This window comes from Conger conger, chromosome 3, assembly GCF_963514075.1.
Source record: "Conger conger chromosome 3, fConCon1.1, whole genome shotgun sequence".
Classification (NCBI taxonomy): Eukaryota; Metazoa; Chordata; class Actinopteri; order Anguilliformes; family Congridae; genus Conger; species Conger conger.
In genome coordinates this window covers 5,513,316-5,533,939 of record NC_083762.1, presented here as the reverse complement: position 1 = coordinate 5,533,939, position 20,624 = coordinate 5,513,316, and the positions used below count along the sequence as shown (strand labels likewise).

At 45.2% G+C, this 20,624-nt stretch overlaps 1 protein-coding gene across 1 annotated transcript in view; it reads left to right on the top strand.

The window, feature by feature from the left end:
* The window catches only part of pdgfrb (platelet-derived growth factor receptor, beta polypeptide), a 43,015-nt gene extending 22,391 nt beyond the window's left edge, over positions 1–20,624 (top strand). The window contains exons 7-23 of the mRNA XM_061237122.1: positions 2,057–2,240; positions 2,665–2,783; positions 3,092–3,215; positions 4,948–5,159; positions 6,007–6,101; positions 6,480–6,612; positions 6,891–6,995; positions 7,299–7,409; positions 7,839–7,986; positions 8,805–8,968; positions 12,362–12,480; positions 13,300–13,422; positions 13,964–14,075; positions 16,438–16,537; positions 17,110–17,215; positions 17,610–17,857; positions 20,304–20,624. Of these exons, the coding sequence (XP_061093106.1) occupies positions 2,057–2,240; positions 2,665–2,783; positions 3,092–3,215; positions 4,948–5,159; positions 6,007–6,101; positions 6,480–6,612; positions 6,891–6,995; positions 7,299–7,409; positions 7,839–7,986; positions 8,805–8,968; positions 12,362–12,480; positions 13,300–13,422; positions 13,964–14,075; positions 16,438–16,537; positions 17,110–17,215; positions 17,610–17,857; positions 20,304–20,460 (2,360 nt within the window). The 3' untranslated portion in view covers positions 20,461–20,624. The remainder of the gene's footprint in view (positions 1–2,056; positions 2,241–2,664; positions 2,784–3,091; positions 3,216–4,947; positions 5,160–6,006; positions 6,102–6,479; positions 6,613–6,890; positions 6,996–7,298; positions 7,410–7,838; positions 7,987–8,804; positions 8,969–12,361; positions 12,481–13,299; positions 13,423–13,963; positions 14,076–16,437; positions 16,538–17,109; positions 17,216–17,609; positions 17,858–20,303) is intronic.

Sequence of the window (20,624 nt, the reverse complement as noted above, 5' to 3'; positions counted from 1 at the left end):
CACAAAGCAGGATCACTGAGTTAGCTGGATAACTGCACTGAGTAAAACCCACAAAGCAGGATCACTGAGTTAGCTGGATAACTGCACTGAGTAAAACCCACAAAGCAGGATCACTGAATTAGCTGGATAACTGCACTGAGTAAAACCCACAAAGCAGGATCACTGAATTAGCTGGATAACTGCACTGAGTAAAACCCATTATATGGTTCCAGGGGCCTGTATGATGCAGGCCCCTGGAACCATATAATTAAATTTCACATGAGCTGACAATAATAATAATAATAATAATAATAATAATAATAATAACATCAACAACAATAACAACAACAACAACAACAACAACAACAACAACAACAACAACAACAACGAGAAGGGCGGCATGGATGGTGCAGTGGGTAGCACTGCTGCCTTACAGCAAGGAGGTTATGGGTTTGAATCCCGGTCGGCCGGGGCCTCTCTGTGTGGAGTTTGCATGTTTTCCCCGTGTTCACGTGGGTTTCCTCCGGGTACTCCGGTTTCCTCCCACAGTCCAAAGACATGGAGTTGGGCTGATTGGAGAGTCTAAATTGCCTGTGGGTATGAGTGTGTGAGTGAAGGGTGTGTGTGCCCTGCGATGGACTGGTGACCTATCCAGGGTGTATTCCTGCCTTTCGCCCAATGTATGCTGGGATAGGCTCCAGCCCCCCTGCGACCCTGTTCAGTATAAGCGGGTTCAGATAATGGATGGATAACAAGAAGATGAAGAAGAAGAATAGAAAGAAGACAATTAGAGGAAGTAGAAGAACCAAGACGTATACATAGACATATTGATTTAATGGTGATGTACATACACTTTCTGACCGAGGAACAGTAATAGCCAGCTCTGGCACTGTGGCTCATAACTCAGTTGGATGCACTTCTCTTGTCCTGCATTATCAGGTCACTCCGATGTGAACATCTGATAAATGAATAAATGTCATTCAATGCAAAGTCATCTAAATTACATATTGAACTTATATCCAATTTACTATTATATGGAATTTCTATTACATTAGATTTATATTATCTTTATATTTTATTACATTTACTTTAACATAAAACCGAATGCTAAGATTATTGTTTAAATAGATCTTTAAAAGCACTCTATGCAAGATTTCCATCTTGCTCTTGAGTAGGGCTACCCAACCCAGTTCCCGGACCATCTACCCTCCTGTAGGTTTTTAAGATTATGCCACCCCTGATTATACAGCAGCTCTAGAAGATCTCTGGCTGTTGAATGAGGTGTGCTTTGTTAGGGTTTGAAATGAAAACCTACAGGATGGTAGATCTCCAGAAACAGGGTTGGGCAGCCCTGCTCTAGCTGTTGAATGAGGTGTGCTTTGTTAGGGTTTGAAATGAAAACCTACAGGACGGTAGATCTCCAGAAACAGGGTTGGGCAGCCCTGCTCTAGCTGTTGAATGAGGTGTGCTTTGTTAGGGTTGGAGTGAAAACCTACAGGACGGTAGATCTCCAGAAACAGGGTTGGGCCGCCCTGCTCTAGCTGTTGAATGAGGTGTGCTTTGTTAGGGTTGGAGTGAAAACCTACAGGACGGTAGATCTCCAGAAACAGGGTTGGGCAGCCCTGCTCTAGCTGTTGAATGAGGTGTGCTTTGTTAGGGTTCGAGTGAAAACCTACAGGACGGTAGATCTCCCGAAACAGGGTTGGGCCGCCCTGCTCTAGCTGTTGAATGAGGTGTGCTTTGTTAGGGTTCGAGTGAAAACCTACAGGACGGTAGATCTCCCGAAACAGGGTTGGGCCGCCCTGCTCTAGCTGTTGGCTTTGTCAGGGTTGGATAGGATGCCCCCCCCCCCCTTTCTATAGCCAGGTTCCTCCTGAGATTTCCTCCCACTGGGGAGTTTTCCTTTACCTTATATGTCTTCTACCTGGGGGCTTAGGCCTGGTGTTTGCTCTTTGTCCCTCTTCTGTCACGCAATCTGCAAAGCGTCTTTGTGACGGTCTTCTGTAAAAATTTAATTGAAATGGCATTTAACTGGTTTATGTTAAATATCTTGCTGGGAACCTCTCTGTCTCCTTAGAACAAGGCTTTGTAGAGCTCAGTTCGTCCAGCGGCAAGAACATCTCAGCCAAGCTAGACGAGCGGACTGACATCAGTGTGCGGATTGAGGCCTATCCCAAGCCCAGGATTCAATGGACCAAGGACCAGGGCGATCTCCAGGGAGATACTATCTCCATAGAAACCGAGCAACTGGAGGAGAGCAGGTAAGCAGACCTGCGCAGACCTAGCAAAACTACTCTGTAAGTCAGGCAATGCAAGAGCCAATACCAATGAGCTAAGACAGTGGGTAAGGACATTTCACATGTTAAGCAAACAGAAACTTAAAACAAGCTAATATTTTATACTTGAGAAGAAAAAGAGCTTAAGTCTTCTTGCAACACTAAAATGCTTGTTAAAGACACTCATTTTTTGCAGCGTAAAATTACCATACCTGCCCAGGAACAACAGATTGAATTTAGTGTAGCAGCTTAGCATTTCTGCTCTGCATTTTCAAATAAACAAACGAAATCTGAAGTATATAAAACAGGAAGCGGAGGGCCATCACAGTGAAGAGCCGTGATTGGATATTTGTTTAGGTGGGTTGTAAAATACTCTTTTTTTTGTTTCTTTCTTCCTCCTGGTCTGCAGCACCTATATCAGCACCTTGACTCTGTTTAGAATCAGGAAGGAACAGCGAGGTCTATACACTATTACTGTCTCCAATGAGGATGCTGTCAAGGAGCTGACCTTTGACCTGGAGGTCAAAGGTGAGAAACCATTCGATTGCAAAATGGCACTGTTAGCAATCAGCTTCATCCGCCCCAACAAACATCTACTACACGTGTCATTTGTGATTACGAATGTGTTTGCGTGTGTAATCATGTTTGTGTGCGTTTGTGTGTGTGTGTGTGTAATCATGTGTTTGTGTTTGCATGTGTGGGTAATCATGTTTGTGTGTTTTTGTGTGTGTGTGCGTAATCATGTTTGTGTGTGTGTGTGTGTGTGGGTGTGTAATCATGTTTGTGTGTGTGTGTGTGGGTGTGTAATCATGTTTGTGTGTGTGTCATCTCTGTAGTTCCCCCACAGATAGTGGACTTGTCAGACCAGCAGCTGGCAGACAGGAGGCACAGTGTGGTTTGTGTGGCAGAGGGGGTTCCCCCACCTCAGGTCCAGTGGTTCAGCTGTGACAGCATGAAGAAGTAAGTCCGCCTGCGCCATTACTCCTGTACACCACCAGGGGGCGGTGCTGCGACTTCCACAACCGCAAAGTCAGCAAGCCAAAAGCAACTGCGACACGCTACTAACTCAGGCCAAACAGAACAGCGTGTCAGTTTCAAAATGGGCCTGCGTTTGTCAAATGTACACACTTTCTTGCACGGCATCCTTTTTACACATCAAAGAATGGCCATGCTTTCAAGCCCTGAGCTGGCATTAATTCGCATTTCACTGCACCTTATCATTACATTCCATTACATTAATGGAATCTAGCATAATATACTGTTTATCTAGCATAATGTACTGAACATTCTCCCATTTCTGTGTTAAGTATAATATCTACAATAAATGCAATTATTTATTTATTATTTTTTTTTAATCAAGTGCGAAATTGACACAGTTTTTCATGGGCCAACGCTTGAAGTGGGCTAGAATGGACCAGCTCATCATAGAAGCACTGGCACATATTTGAGCATGCCGCTACTTAACATGACGTGCTTGTACGCCGTTCCCACAACAGTCGCCGTGTTGTAGTCCATCATGAGCAGTTCAATGAACCCACCCATTGACACGTCACACAAACAGACGACATCACCCAGAGGGTACCTGCTCTCTTGTCTTCGCACTGCTTTTCTGACCCTGTTTTCTTCAACATGTCGGCTCAAAAATGGGAAGTTTCAGAGCAGTCCGTGCCAGGACTTCCACGTTTTGCTCGGTACGAAAAACACTTTGTTTTTCCACTGCCAAGCGCCGGCCGGTTTGGACCAGAGGTCTCAGAGTTGGGCATGGTACCGGGTCCAGTCAGACAGACAGTACTCGCTGTACAGTACCAGTGTACACAGGGATCACAGTCATGAGAGCCCAATAACGTCTCGAAGTGAACTGCTGCGGCCCGAACAGACTCTCACTGCCTCAGAATTCTCTCCCAACTGGAACTGGAAACAAACAAGTTTAAAACCAGCCTTAAAAACATTTTTAATCTGTCCTTTGACGCATCATTAGTCACCCCACGATTCCTTCTCAACGGTCCATTTCTTTTATCATTCAAATGCATTTATCCAGTTGTACTGTACAGTTCAGCTGACACTTTTTAATCCAAAGTGACTTTTGATTAGACTAAGCATGGGACAATCCCCTCTGGAGCTATGCAGAGTTAAGGGCCTTGCTCAAGGGCTCAACAGCTGTGCGGATCTTATCGTGGCTACACTGGGGCTTGAACCACCAACCTTGTGGGTGCCAGTCACACACCTTAGTCACTAGGCAACAGACTGCTTAAAAACAATCATTTTTCATCTGAATTTTGACACATTATTACCCTCCTCCAAATTCTTTCTTCGTGGTCTGTTTCGTTTATCATTCATATGCTTTTGATTTTATACATTTTCACTATTTTACTTGTTAAGATCTATTTATAATGTGCTGTTTAATGCTGTGGTGGAAGGTGGAAAGTCCATCACTCAAGTCCTGCCCTTGAACTCAGCCTGCTGTTCTGCCTCCTGGCTGAAGAGCTGTGTTCATTAGTATTGACTGGAGCGAAATACTCGGGACTATTTACTTTCTGAACCTGCATCTTTCACCTCTACATTGTTGTTTATATTTCACATGTTCACCTGTTCTGAAGCGCTTCTGGTACATAAACAGAAGTCATTATTATTATTATTATTATTATTATTATTATTATTATTATTATTAGTGTTAATTTCCTGACGTTCTCAGATGCAGTAACCGGACCACGCCATGGCAGCCGCTCCTGGAAGACCCCGAAAACATCGACGTCCAGACCAACGTGAGCTACAACGCCACGGGCAAGATCGGCCAGACACGGAGCTCTCTGGCCTTCAGGAACCTGCAGCGCGTGATCTCCGTCCGCTGCCTGGCCACCAACGAGAGGGGACAGAGAGAGAGGGACATCAAGCTGGTCTCGCACAGTACGTAAGCCCACCAGGGTCCTCTCCACACCGGGCGGCGCAGAGACCCGTTCTGGGGCAGGTGCTCAAAGCGAGGAAAGACCTCGCCAACCTAAGAAAACTGTTAAGAAAAATATTTTAACAAACTTAATAGCACATAGCACACTTGGGGGAAAAGGGGCAGGTGCTGGGGCGACCGATTCCCACCCCTTTGCACATTCCGGGTCCGACCTCCGTTAAATCAGGCCCACAGGGAACTCAGTTTTCCTCTGCAGTAGCCATCTGGCGAATGGGTTAGGGATGCACGCATACTGCATGTGAAACCAATCGGATGCCGAGGAGACGATTCTATTGGCACATGTAGAGACACATCTATTGGTGGAATTTGGCCAGAACCCTGCGGTTAAAACCTTCAAAACTTTCTTTGGAAAGTGCCATGGGATCTTTAATGAACGCAGCAGGCCACTAGCTTTTCTCTTTGACTCAGAGGAAAGAGTGCCCCTCACTGGCCCACCAATGTCTTTTACGCCAACAGCTTAATCTGCCCATAGTCTCCAACCAAACCAACCAAACCAACCAAACCCAGACTGGATTAACTTCAGCACGACACCAGAAGGCAACAGGGTGGTACAGCAGCTCTACTGCAAAATGAGAAGAGTACAGGGTGGTATAGCTGCTGCTTTAGAAGAAATAATCATCAACCCATAATCCAGTTTAACTGCCTATTAAACTATGTGGGCACAGCAACCACAAGAAAGCCACTTAGATTCAGTGGGCAGCCCAACCCCCTGTAAAATCCATAGATGCAAAGGGCGCGGTGATCGCGGCGGACTGATATAGCGCATTTTAATGGCTTCTTTCCCCACAGCGCTGTTCTCCCAGGTGGCTGTGCTGGCGGCCATTTTGGCTCTGGTGGTTCTGGCTGTGATCTTCATCATCATCCTCATCGCCCTGTGGAGGAAGGTGAGTCTGAGTTTGCCTCTGTCTCAGTCTGTCTGTCACTGTGTCAGTATCCTGTCCCAAAATACCACATTTGATAAAGTACCCTCCCCACACCCACCCACATCTGTAACATACTTTAAAGCAGGAATTCATCATTTCATTACAAGGCCATGAGTAAAATATTGCCGAAATATTGCAGCCAAATTTGTCAATCTATTAAAGGGTCAGACATGAGAAAAGGTAAATGAATATGAATTAATAGTAAGTCAACCATTGTCTTTTTTGCAGCACATGCTATGTAAAACTGAACTGAGAGTTAAGTATTAAGACTAGACCAGTATTCAGTGGAAATTCTGCTCAAGGTTAGCTCGCGCGGTGAACGGAGGTGTCTGGTTTCAGAAACCGCGCTACGAGATCAGGTGGAAGGTGATCGAGTCTGTGAGCTCTGACGGACACGAGTACATCTACGTGGACCCCATCCACCTGCCCTACGATTCGGCCTGGGAGGTCCCACGCGACAGCCTTATCCTCGGTGAGGGGGTACAAAAGAGCATTTCTGGCAATTTATTTACCATTTTTAACATACAATCTATTTATATTGCTGAAGGAGTTCTTCTTAAGTTCCTCACGCAAGGGAGTGGCGGCTCTGCCCCACCTCGGAGTCGAACCCGGAGCCCTGGAAACGGCAACCTCTTAACCGTTACGCTACACTGCTGCTTTGAGCGTTACCCAAAACTGTGGGGCATTTCATTTATCATGTAAAAAGTGTGAGTCTTAATGCTGACATCCGCCCTTCCTCCCGTGTTCCAGGTCGTACCCTGGGGTCAGGGGCCTTCGGGAGGGTTGTGGAGGCCACAGCCTACGGCCTCGGACACTCTCAGTCCACCACCAAAGTCGCCGTCAAGATGCTTAAATGTATGTGTCCGGACAAACGTCTTCGGTTTTTAACACTCCTCAGTCCACCACGACGAAAGTGCCGACATGTATATGTCACTTTATGTTTCTAATGTGAGATCACAAATACAGCATGAGAACGTTCTCAACGGAACAATTCCAATGCTGATGTAACAGTCACTACTGGTGACCGAAATGAATGAATGAGTGAGTTCTAGAACACCGACTTGGAATTTTGAAACATGAAACGTTCTCGAGAACCCTGCTCTTCAGGGGGTCAAATCCTCAGCTCTCGTTTTTGTCTCGTCCGTTGACCAATCACAGCCACGGCGAGGCGGAGCGAAACGCAGGCCCTGATGTCCGAGCTGAAGATCATGAGCCACCTGGGCCCGCACCTGAACATCGTCAACCTGCTCGGGGCCTGCACCAAACAAGGTGGGGGGGCGGGGGAGTGGGGGGGACAGGGTACAGGGTAGTCCTCCCTCCTGATTTCCCCTGCCCCTCCTTTCTGATATCCCTATCCTTGTCTAACCCCCCCCCCCCCCAAAAAAAACAAAAAAAAAAAACATTCTGATGACAACTATGTTTAGAACAGCATTTCCTGTGTATTTTGCTAGTTTCTGGATGTGATGCTCTGACTTATGGTAGAACCTATGCACTTATAAGTCGCTTTGGATTAAAAGCGTCTGCCAAATGACTAAAATGTAAATGTAAATGTAAATGTCTAACTGCCCAGCGTTTGGTGGTGATAATATTTAAACAAATAAGGGTAAAATACAAACAGAACTGGACAGATAATATGTGAGCCATACGTAAATAAATACATACAGCTCTATTCTTCTCTTTGCTCTTCTGCTGGGTCAGGCCCAATCTACCTGGTAACAGAATACTGTCGCTATGGCGACCTGGTGGACTACCTGCACCGGAACAAGCACACCTTCCTGCAGTACTACGCCGACAAGAGCCGCCGGGATGCGGATATGTGCGGCAACGGCGTTCCCGACGGCAAAGGGTGAGAGGTTCACAAACCGACACGCCGCACAGCACGTGAGCCACCTAGAGCCACGGTGGTGCAACAGGCTAAGACGCAGCAGACTTGCGGTTGCAGTTCGCTGCAGTTGCACACCGGGGACAGGGGTTTGATTCTCGGTCCTGCCAAAAGCCAAGTTTGGCCGGCTCACATGGAGCAGCAATAATTGGCTCGCTGCTCCAGAGGGAGGGACTTGGCAGGGTTAGTAGATCAAACAAGCATCTCGAGCGCCTCGGAATCACGGTCACGACTTCTGAGACGAGACGGCTTGAAGAAGGCGTGTCGCTCCCCTGCCGGCCGCCGAGGGGCGGGGTGTGGGCGGTGTGTCTAACACTAGCTCTAATTGAGGTACAATTGGCTACCAAAAGGGAAAAAATCGGATTAAAAAAAAAAAAGTTCAACCTTTACTTCACAAGTTCATTTCACTGCGGGGGGGTGGGGGGTGGGGGTGGCTGGTTTGTGATACCAACAGGACGCTAACGAGCTAAGTGCTAAACGTTAACATTAACGGGGGGTGGGGGGGGGTGGGTTTGTTATATTGTTATATATATTGTATATATACTCGCGCTAACGAGCTAAATGCTAACGCGCTAACATGCTAAACGCTAACGTGCTGACATGCTAAACCCTGACGTGCTAAACGCTAACGTGCTGACATACTAAACCCTGACGTGCTAAACGCTAACGTGCTAACATGCTAAACGCTACCGTGCTAACGTGCTAAACGCTGACATGCTAAACGCTATCGTGCTAACAAGCTAAACGCTAATGTGCTGAACGCTAACGCTCGTCCCGCGCAGGTACGTGTCCTTCGGCAACGGCTGTGACGGGAACTACATGGACATGAGCAGGGACGGGAGCACACAGTACATGCCCATGAAGGAGCTCAACGACATCAAGTACGCCGACATCGAGCCCTCGGCCTACGAAACGCCCTACCAGCAAGGCCTGTACAGCGGACAAGGTGAACCACCCGGATGTTTACTTTTATGCCCAAACCCTTACCCCCCACCTCCACCTCCGTCCCGCACACCCCCGGGATCATTTCCTGGATTTTTTCTTTTTTCTTTTTCTTTTTGGGTGTCAAAATTTTCTTTACCATTTTTAAAAACAGCTAATCAACAAAAACACTTACCAATACCAATCCGTACACTTTCACTCAGTCCCATTTACATTACATTGCATTCCATTAATGACATTTGGCAGACGCTCTTATCCAGAGCGACATACAGTTGATTAGACTAAGCAGGAGACAATCCTCCCCTGGAGCAATGCAGGGTTAAGGGGCCTTGCTCAAGTGTCCAACGGCTGTGCGGATCTTATTGTGGCTACACCGGGGATCGAACCACCGACCTTGCGGGTCCCAGTCACGTACCTACGCTGCAAACACATCCTGAAAACACAGAAAGCAGGGCAGCGCACAGAAATAGCCGCTTTTCGCTCTCGCTGTCCGGGTGCGCTTGGTTTAGCGCTTAGGTTCTGGAACACTGGGTTTACCACGCGGGCGCTTGGCGAGACGTTCGCGAGGCGGCAGCTGCCTGGCACATGGGGCTGAGTCGCGTGTTTACACAGACGGTCGGGTCAGCCAGCCGGGCAGAGGGGGAAGTATAACACAGCGCCGCTTTTAATTTTTTGCGACAGACGGGCAAACTCCCAGAATTCCACAGCAGCCCTTTGACTCACGGACCCGTGCAGTCAGCGAACGCCGGTTCTGCTGCAGAAACGCCTACGTAAATAATAATAATAATAATCTAATATATTAACCACAGTGGCAAGGGACCCAATGCATAGCCTTTGCGTTCGACAGTGCCATACAGGTTTCGTGATTTTATGCCAAAATTCTTGTGACATTCTGTGCTTTTCACATGACCGACCAGAAACATATGCAATATCCGGAAAATTCTCGGATGGAAAACATTGAACATATCTTTTGCACATTTATGCGAAATGTTGCATGCGAAATTCATTTTTTGTCCACTTAACCCTTTAGGCTGTGCTGTCACAGAGACTAGAACATTCTTCCCTGAATACTCTAATGCTGATGTAACAATCACTGCAGAACACTGGCCTCCTCTTAAAAGGGTTAAAGGAAATCAAGGCCAGCAAACAACAAGGGAAGTTCAGCAGTTCATAAGTTCTTCTTGAAACCTTTCTCCAAACACCTATGAATGTCATGTTCCCGGTTTGCCCATTTATATTTCGGCAGTTACACGCCAAATAATTTGATAATCAAGTACTCTGATATACAAATACTATTATACTATCGAATAATATTAATCATATGAAATATGGATATGAATATTCAAATAATCTAACCATACCCTCCCACCCAATAAATAAATAAATAAATAAATAAGTATGATGGAAAACTACAGCTGTTTGTGTTTAAATAATGACTCCTCATGAAAATATTTGGGTTCACTCGTGAATTCAAGTCGGAAATGAAAGCTTTCGAGCCGTCATTTCACAACCAACTGACTCATACATGGATCACTTCCTGTCTACCACCGCTTTAGTATAAACATACATTTTTATCGTAAATACAGTGGTTTACAGTGATTTCAAATTTTTTGCATGTTTGTCACACTTAAATGTTTCAGATCATCAAACAAATTTAAATATTAGTCAAAGACAACACAAGTAAACACAAAATGCAATTTTTAAATGAAGGTTTTTATTATTAAGGGAGAAAAAAAATCCAAACCTACATGGCCCTGTGTGAAAAAGTGATTGCCCCCCTGTTAAAACATAACTTAACTGTGGTTTATCAAACCTGAGTTCAATTTCTCTAGCCACACCCAGGCCTGATTACTGCCACACCTGTTCTCAATCAAGAAATCACTTAAATAGGACCTGCCTGACAAAGTGAAGTAGACCAAATGATCCTCAAAAGCTAGACATCATGCCGAAATCTAAAGAAATTAAGGAACAAATGAGAAAGAAAGTAATTGAGATCTATCAGTCTGGAAAAGGTTATAAAGCCATTTCTAAAGCTTTGGGACTCCAGTGAACCACAGTGAGAGCCATTATCCACAAATGGCGAAAACATGGAACAGTGGTGAACCTTCCCAGGAGTGGCCGGCCGACCCAAATTACCCCAAGAGCGCAGCGAAGATCTCATCCAAGAGGTCACAAACAACATCCAAAGAACTGCAGGCCTCACTTGCCTCAGTTAAGGTCAGTGTTCATGACTCCACCATAAGAAAGAGACTAGGCAAAAATGGCCTGCATGGCAGAGTTCCAAGACGAAAACCACTGCTGAGCAAAAAGAACATTAAGGCTGGTCTAAATTTTGCCAGAAAACATCTTGATGTTCCCCAGGACTTTTGGGAAAATACTCTGTGGTCTGATGAGACAAAAGTTTAACTTTTTGGAAGGTGTGTGTCCCATTACATCTGGCCTAAAAGTAACACCGCATTTCAGAAAAAGAACATCATACCAACAGTAAAATATGGTGGTGGTAGTGTGATGGTTTGCTGCTTCAGGACCTGGAAGACTTGCTGTGATAAATGGAACCATGAATTCTGCTGTCTACCAAAAAATCCTGAAGGAGAATGTCCGGCCATCTGTTCGTGACCTCAAGCTGAAACGAACTTGGGTTCTGCAGCAGGACAATGATCCAAAACACACCAGCAAGTCCACCTCTGAATGGCTGAAGAAAAACAAAATGAAGACTTTGGAGTGGCCTAGTCAAAGTCCTGACCTGAATCCTATTGAGATGCTGTGGCATGACCTTAAAAAGGCGGTTCATGCTCGAAAAGCCTCCAATGTGGCTGAATTACAACAATTCTGCAAAGATGAGTGGGCCAAAATTGCGCTGTAAGAGACTCATTGCAAATTATCGCAAACGCTTTATTGCAGTTGTTGCTGCTAAGGGTGGCTCAACCAGTTATTAGGTTTATTTAAATTTGTTTGATGATCTGAAACATTTAAGTGTGACAAACATGCAAAAAAATAAGAAAATCAGGAAGGGGGCAAACACTTTTTCACACCACTGTATACCTGAGAAACATAAATTAATATAATATATTATATAAATATATTATTTTACTTTATATGCTAAAAATAGAAAAAATAACATTTTGTTAATGCAACAGCATTCCTTTCACAAATAAGATTCTGAGGACAACATGATAATGGCACTATTGATGCATTGATTGAAGAGCATTTTCAATGTTTGAAAAAAAATCTAACCGTGTTTGTTTAAATCAAATCAATATTTGTTGCGAGCGCCTTTCGCCTTTAAAGCCGCATCGGTTCTCTGAGATGCCCTGCGGTTTTATAAGACAGTAACGTGGTTACCTGTATAGCGTTGCTGATGGAACACCTGATCACCTCCTTCCTGTCACCTGTGCAGGTGACGAGCCTTCAGACACCACCCTCGCCCTCAGCGACTCGCCTGTCCTCAGCTACACCGACCTGGTGGGCTTCAGCTACCAGGTGGCCAAGGGCATGGAGTTCCTGGCGTCCAAAAACGTGCGTGACCACCTATGAAACGAGGAACCGCTACAATTCAGGGGCGCTTTCTTAATGAACAGCATATACTGCAGGGCTGTTCCCTTAACCCAGGGGTCGGCAACCCTGGTCCTGGAGAGCCGCAGGGTGTGCTGGCTTTCGTTGTTACTTGGCATTAATTGATCAATGAAAGCCATTGATTGCACAGTTAACTCACCTCACCTGGTTTCTTGGGTCTGAATCGGTTGCTTATTTTAAGGTGGAGACGAAAGCCAGCACACCCTGCGGCTCTCCAGGACCAGGGTTGCCGACCCCTGCCTTAACCCTTCGCTGTGTACGAGCGCAGACAGAGAGATTAGAATGACCTCGACTGAACTTTATCCTATGAATGTCCGTCCTATGCTGTCGCACTCTCAGAATTAAAGGGTATGAAAAGTTAAAATGCTTGTCGCTGGGGCAGTGCCCGATAGGTACATAAAATTGTGCCCGAAACCAGCAATATATAATTCATTTGTACCTTGTTTTTTGTTTGGAAAACTAATTTGCAGCCAAAAGTGAACGTTACTGTACTTTGAGAGTACATTTGGGAAATTTGATCCTTGAAGAACAAAAATGCACCTCACACTGTCACTTTATTTCTGAGAGTGTGTAACCCTCACGACTGCTAACTGCATTCTAGAAGACTGACTTATAATTTTGAAAAATGAAAACTGTTGAAGGCAGCGTCGCAGTAAATCAGAATACTAGCCAAGATTAGAAATGAATAATGACCGTTGGACGGGAAGAGACCCGGCATTCCCTGCGGGAATCTGATCCCAGATCCGCTCCGTCCGTCCGCAGTGCGTTCATCGGGACCTGGCTGCGAGGAACGTGCTGATCTGCGAGGGGAAGCTGGTGAAGATCTGCGACTTCGGCCTGGCCAGAGACATCATGCACGACTCCAACTACATCTCCAAGGGCAACGTGAGTCAACAAAAAACAACAATTCTCAAGGGTTCTCAGAGGGATTGAAAAACGTTGTTGTCGTCTGCATCATGAAGCATCCTGGAGGGTGGTAAAACATGGCTCAATGGCCTTGTGAAATGAGAAACAATTGACCAAATAATTTAACTAGGGAGTTCTGCAATACTGCTTTATTGATAGAGCTAATTATTTGGACAGTTGTCAGGAGTTTTTTTAATTTTTATAATAAATTTACTTTTGCAAAAGTCATAGATCCATTTACAGTGGGACCAAAGGTTTGAGGACACAACAAAGTCCTGGTTGCTTTCATTATTTATCAAGGGATAACCCAGTTATGATATTCCAGTTACACTTCTTCATCAAGAATACATTATTGAGAACAAGGGGGAGATTATTAGGATGCCATTGGACCAGAACCAAATCAAACCAAATCCGTGGGAACATTTTACTGTGTGTACGGCTTTTAATGCAAAGAACACGGTCTCACATTATTTTCGTTGTTGCAATTGTCGCCATGCTTGCCCTGTTTTAAAACCCACAGACCTTCCTGCCCTTGAAGTGGATGGCGCCAGAGAGCATTTTTCACAACCTGTACACCACTCTGAGTGACGTCTGGTCCTTCGGTGTCCTGCTGTGGGAGATCTTCACTCTGGGCAAGTACTGCCGTCGTCTCCTGTCAATGCACATACTGTAAACAGAGCACGTTCGGTTCTCCTTCCTTCACGGGGCAGCCTGTGGCCTAGTGGCTAATGTACATAACTGGGACCCGGAAGGTAGGTGGTTCAAGCCCCTGGTGTAGCCACGATAAGATCCGCACAGCTCTTGGGTCCTTGATGATACTTTAATCCCCACAGGGGGGTTTGTTCCCTGCTTAGTCTAATCAACTGTAAGTCCCTTTGTTTATTGGAGGGCCTCAGTGTCTGCTGGTTTTTGGTGTGTTTCAGCACGAGAGATACATTTCAAAGTCTTTCATTGGCACACACCTTGTCCTCAAGGCCTTAATTGGCTGCTGATTGAAAGGAAACCCCAAACACCTGTAGACACTGCGGCCCTGCAGGACTGGAATTTGACACCCCTGCTTTGGATGAAAGTGCTAGCAGCTATGTATTAAATTTGTGGTTTAGTTCAAGGCTTGTCAACCTTTTCTGAGCCTGGGACCCCACCCAGGATTAAAAATTGTTTTATATTATCTATATACTGTCACTCTGTCTAATGGGTGACAGCAGTGTTTTAAACCTTGGGTTTGGACTTGTAATGTGTCACAGGAGTGTATTACATTACATTACATTATTGGCATTTGGCAGACGCTCTTATCCAGAGCAACGTACAGTTGATTAGACTAAGCAGGAGACAATCCTCCCCTGGAGCAATGCAGGGTTGATGGCCTTGTTCAAGGGCCCAATGGCTGTGCGGATCTTATTGTGGCTACACCGGGATTAGAACCACTGACCTTGCATGTCCCAGTCATTTACCTTAACCACTACGCTACAGGCCATCCCTGTAATGTATCAGGGTGTTTGAGACGGTTCCTGAAATGAGGCTGTTAGGCTGTCCAGTTGGCTGTGCTCCTCTGTGCTTGATGGGGCCTCATGCTAAATGTCATTTATAATTTAAAAAGTATTTCTAATTTGAGTCCCCAGATTAGAAGATTTAGGAACCAGTGGCTTACAATGGTTATCTTTGACTGTATTTAAAATAACGTAATCACATGATTTTGATATTCACATATTTATTAGTATTTGCACAAAGTAATAAACAAATGCACAGAACACAAACGTTGACTTTGTTGCTCCTTGGGGATGACATTTAATGTTTTATAAATGTCCAGCTTTATCAAAGTTTTATTGTTATTTCAAATTTAGTCCTTCTTCTTGGAGAAATGTATGTCAATAATCCTCAAGGGCAAACACTGGCTGAAAAGCACTCATTGTCAGTTTACCCACCCAAAATGGCTGCTGTTAACAGTTCAATTTCCAAAGGTGCTCAAGTGAAAGTCTGTCATTGTCCGGCTTCAAAATTGATGCCACACTCATATCCGCTGGAGATAACTTTCACCATTTAACTCTGAAATACAAAACAGTTTTTAACAAGAAGAACAATTTGGTGTGAAGCGTGAAGTCTCTGAAAAACATTTGGCCATTTTCCGGGGCGGAAAGAAAAAAAAAACAAGCGGTGTGTCATTTTTGAAGCAACTTTATGTCACATGGTCGGATTGAGAGAGGAGCCAAGCTTTACCGCAAATCTAAACATCTGCTGGAATCAAAGTCCTCTTTGTTACCCATAAGCCAATTGGGATGGCTGGAATACAAGACAAAAAGGCGAGGCTCACCTCTAGGGACATCCAACCTCAACTTTTTCAACTATATTCTATCCTTTCTCCCTATCACAGAGAGCTGTAGAATTAGAATTTAAGCCAAATTTTTCTCGTGACTTTTTATATTCATGGCAACAGTTTTGCAACTTGATTCCCAGCCTGGGCACTGCTGTCTTACCCTCAGGCGAGTTACTCAACCTGCATTGCTGAAGTAAAATATCTAAGTGTGCAAGTATTCAGATGGGATAAGTATGTTAAGAGTATGTAAGCAGCTGAGGATCAATGCCCTGTTGAAATAACAGCTCAAGCTGGGTTTTGAAACAGCTGGTAGCTGGTTGACCAGTTCAGACCAGCTCCAAACTCATCATGGTTTGACCAGCTCAACCTATGTTTTGAAACAGCTGGTTGCTGGTCATTTCAAGCTGGATTTTACACCAGGGTATGCTCAAATGCTGTCCTCACTTCCTTTCCTTTTTCACGCTCGTTTTCACGCTCGTTTCTCAAAAATGATTTCACCATTTTTTACAGGTCTAAAATCACATCTGGCTGATGCTTCCTGACCTCATAAAATGGCCTACAAACTTAGTAGTAGTACTTAGCTGCAGTAGCCTTGTGAACAGATGTCTTTTCATCCACATCCAAATTTGATAGGATACTGAATAAATATGTATTAATATGTATAAATATGTATCTCACTGCAGGTGGGACACCCTATCCTGACCTCCCAATGAACGAGCTGTTCTACGGCGCTCTGAAAAGAGGGTACAGGATGGCCAAACCTGCCCACTCGTCAGACGAAGTGTGAGTCACGCTTAACTTAGCCTAACGTGTTACTTCTGCTTTTTCAACGCTCTTCTTCATGGTTAGGTTTCCTTACACTTTCGAACAGGGGTCTCTGCTGGCTTTTATGATTTTCTTACAATCAGCAGTCAAATAAGACCACAGGAACAGCGTGTGGAAATACAGCAATGACAGCTTGACAAGCTGATCAAGCTGGTCATAAGCTGGTCTAGCTGGGTATGAGCTGGTCAACCAGCTAGTGCTGGTAGCTTGTCTGAGCTGGTAGCTGGTCAACCAGCCAAAACATACAGTAGCTAGAGCTGATCAAACCATGTCGAGCTGGGAGCTGGTCTGAACCGGTCAACCAGCTAAACCATGTCGAGCTGGGAGCTGGTCTGAACCGGTCAACCAGCTACCAGCGGTTTCAAAACCTAGCTTGACCAGTTTTCTTCAGTAGGGTAAATAACAGTGCAAGAACACATCAAAAACCAGCAGGAATAGTGGCCCTCCAGGATTTGAATTTGAGATCCCTGCTCTAGAAACAGCAAAATCTGGAAGCAGTCCGAGCTAAATCACTTCCTTCTTCTTTCCAGTTACGACGTTATGCGGAAGTGTTGGGACGAGAAGTTTGAGAAGAGGCCGGATTTCTCCTACTTGGTCCACACAGTGGGGAATATGCTAACTGAGAGCTATAAGAAGGTATCGCTGTTTCCATTTCACAATGTTTCAGTCCACTAGAATTTAAAGTAAAGTATTTGGACAGTGACATAATTTTTGCTGTTTTCACTCTGTACTCAAGCAAACAACCAGTTGAAATAAGACAATCACTATGTGGTTAAAGTACAGACTTCCAGCTAGCTTTAACTTGAGGGGTCCATATTGGGTGAACAGCATAAGAATTGTAGCCGTGTTTACACACTGTCCCAATCGTTGGGGACCAAAAGTAATTTTAAATGTTTCTCGGACAAGTGTGTTAAGTTTCATCGTTAGTTCATGCGTTAAAAAAAAAAAAAAAAAAATGCACCGCGCCGTACTACTACTGTTTTGAAAATTTACGAACGGTCGGCTTCTCTTTTTCCCCCGAAATACACAGAAATACTGCCAGGTGAACGACACCTTCCTGAAGAGCGACCACCCGGCGGTCGCCCGCACCAAACCCCGGCTGACGGGACCGCTGACGGGACCGCTGGCGCTCCCCAACGGGTCGCCCCTGGGCATCAGGCGAGAGGCCGAGGGGGAGGAGGCGCTGGCTGCCTACAACGAGTACATCATTCCCATCCCAGACCCCAAGCCGGAGGACAGCTACGAGGAGGCCCTCACGCTCACGGAAGGCTCCTCCGGGTATGGCTAAAGATATGCCCGACCAAAAAAATAGTGCTATTACATTCACATTTACATTTTGGCCATTTGGCAGACACTTTTAATCCAAAGCGACTTACAAAGTGCATGGGGTCTTCAACAAGTTAAGAAGTCCATAAATAGCGAAACACGCATGAAGAGCTGTTCTAAACCAAAAAAACGATAGTCGTTGTAAGTGTAATTCTTTTTAAATATATATTATTTTTAAATATAATATAGGGTGCGCAAGAGGGATATCGGAAAGGGGGGTGTAAATCAGGAGGGAGGACTAAGGTATTGTCTGAAAAGGTGTGTTTTTAGTCTGCGACGAAATATGGGGATGGATTCTGCTGTCCTGACAGTGGTGGGCAAGTCATTCCATCACTGAGAAACCAGAACGGAAAACAGGCGTTAAGGTACAGCTCGACCAGCTGGTGCTTGTAGTGAGGGAACCACAAGGTGACCAGAGCTGGCAGACCGGAGCGGTCTTGCTGGGGCATAGGGACCCCTAGGTGGTGCACATCGTCTGAGGAAAGGGTCCTGGCCGTGTGTTTAGGGATGACCCCCCCTCCCTCCCCTGATTCTTCCCTGAGTCTAAATGAGTCAGAAGGGGACACGATTGACAACCCAAGTCGCTGAAGGGAGGCCAAAAAAAAAAAAAAAAGTATCTTAAGTGTTGTCTTATATTTTGACCTACTGTAAAAATCTTAGCATCCAATACAAGCTCAATAAAGTGTAGACAAGTATTTGAAGCAAAAGCAGCTACGTATTCGACCCAGGTCTGGTTCACTGGCGCCCATTTCTGCATGAGCGGATCTACACATCCCTCGTTTGCATATCCTTTCTGCTCTCACCACCGCTGCCTTCGCTTTGACTCATTCAAAGATTTGCCTAAACGGGGTAATAAAATTTAACTTGTCGTGCAAGCGAGTTTAACGCAAGGCAATATTTTCTACTTGAGAGTACAAAAGAAAAATCGTTACTGGACAGTAAAAAAAGTCTCTTCTTCTAACTTTTTGCTTGCCCTTGTGGGTGTATTAGGCTGGGATATGCTGTGTGAAATGGCCCCTCATGAACAGTTTTTGATGTTTAGTTTTGAGCTGCACTGTTGCCCCTGTTCCAGAGGTCCTGTTCACACGCGCGGCTGCGGAGTAAAATGTCCGGCGTTAAAGCGACTCTTATAGAGAACACATGGTCCATATTGAACTGTGCCAGAGTTGAATAGCCGTTGGACATTTTATCGTCTGTATGCACTGTCTTGGATTCACTGAGGGCATTGCCGCAGCAGCAGAAGTGAAAGAAAATGGTGGTTATAAGATCACTTAAAAATAAAAGGCTGAAATGACATGAGCTAAGGACCAGACCGGACACAGTGGAAGCAGGAAGTATGAGTTATGCGAATGACTCAAGGGAGAGTCCAGCCTTTCCCAACGGCCCAGGCAGAACGGGCACCAAACCGTGACTTAAAGTAAGCATTTTAAACATATACATTCAGACGCAGGCTGAGTCAAACCCAATCTTCCTCATTTCCCTCTGTCTCGTGTTTCTGGTTTTTGAAATATTCTGTCAAAATTCATCAACCCACCCCTGAATCCCACCACTGTACAGCAAAAAAAACGCCTTGGCCATGAAATGTGAAAAGATGTTCATCTTGTCATATTGAGCTTCAAAGCAGGTCTACAGCAATCACAACCAAGCAGACCACAAATACCACTAACAAGGTCATTACTGCACTGCACACTTCTTTAAGTTCTTTAAGACATACTTCTCCAGTGGACATCCAGCCCTCTGTATATCTAACCAAGCTTTCCTGCAATGGCGATTTTGAACCGCTAGTCATAAGTGGCCCTTGAAGAACTCAAGGTCCAATGCAGATTGTCCTGCTGCAAAATTCAGCTATGAGCAGCTTGGAATTACCAGCTACGAATTACTGGCAGTTTGGGGCTAGAATGGGGCGACATTAGCTCGGGTGGTAAGAGCAGTCGGAGGGTTGCCGGTTTGATCCCGCCCTGGGTGTGTGGAAGTGTCCCTGAGCAAGACACCTAACCCAAATGCTCCTGATGAGCTGGTTGGTGCCTTGCACGGCAGGCAATTGCTGTTAGGGAGTGAGTGTGTGTATGAATGGATGAATGAGAAGCATCACCAATTGTACAGTGCTTTGGATAAAGGCGCTATATAAATTCCAATCATTTACCATTTACCAATCGATGACCAGATATTAATAAGGTAGTCGACACAGGGGAAGACGGAGGTCTAAAACTTTTTTTTTTCACAGCCAAAAAAAGATAGTGACTCACCATGAGGTATCCTTCCTCATTCTACATAACATGTGAAAAATGCAGGCCCTTTCAAAGAAATTTAAAATATTTAAAGATAAAATGATGACCGCAGAGTGAGTCAAATGAGGTCCTGTAGCTCAGTCTCATTACGGATTTTTGTTCCTCTCCAGTGACAGGTCCCAGGACCTCGACGAGCAGAGTGACACCCTCTCCCTGGAAATGTCTGTCACCATTCCAGAGGAGGATAAGCCCCACCCCACCCAGGAGAAGGAGGCGGAGCCAACGGAATGCCAGGGAACTCCGGACGTGGAAGACAGCTTCCTGTAGATACACAGCGAAGGGCCAGGTCACCGACACAACCTGTCCCATTCTGGAGCCAAAATGGAGGGCTATTTCCCTTAACCCTCATGTCGTCTTAAGGGCCAAAAATTACCAGCCACTATGTTTAACAGCAGAGAAAACCCCGAAATTATCTTTTTTTCAACTTGAAA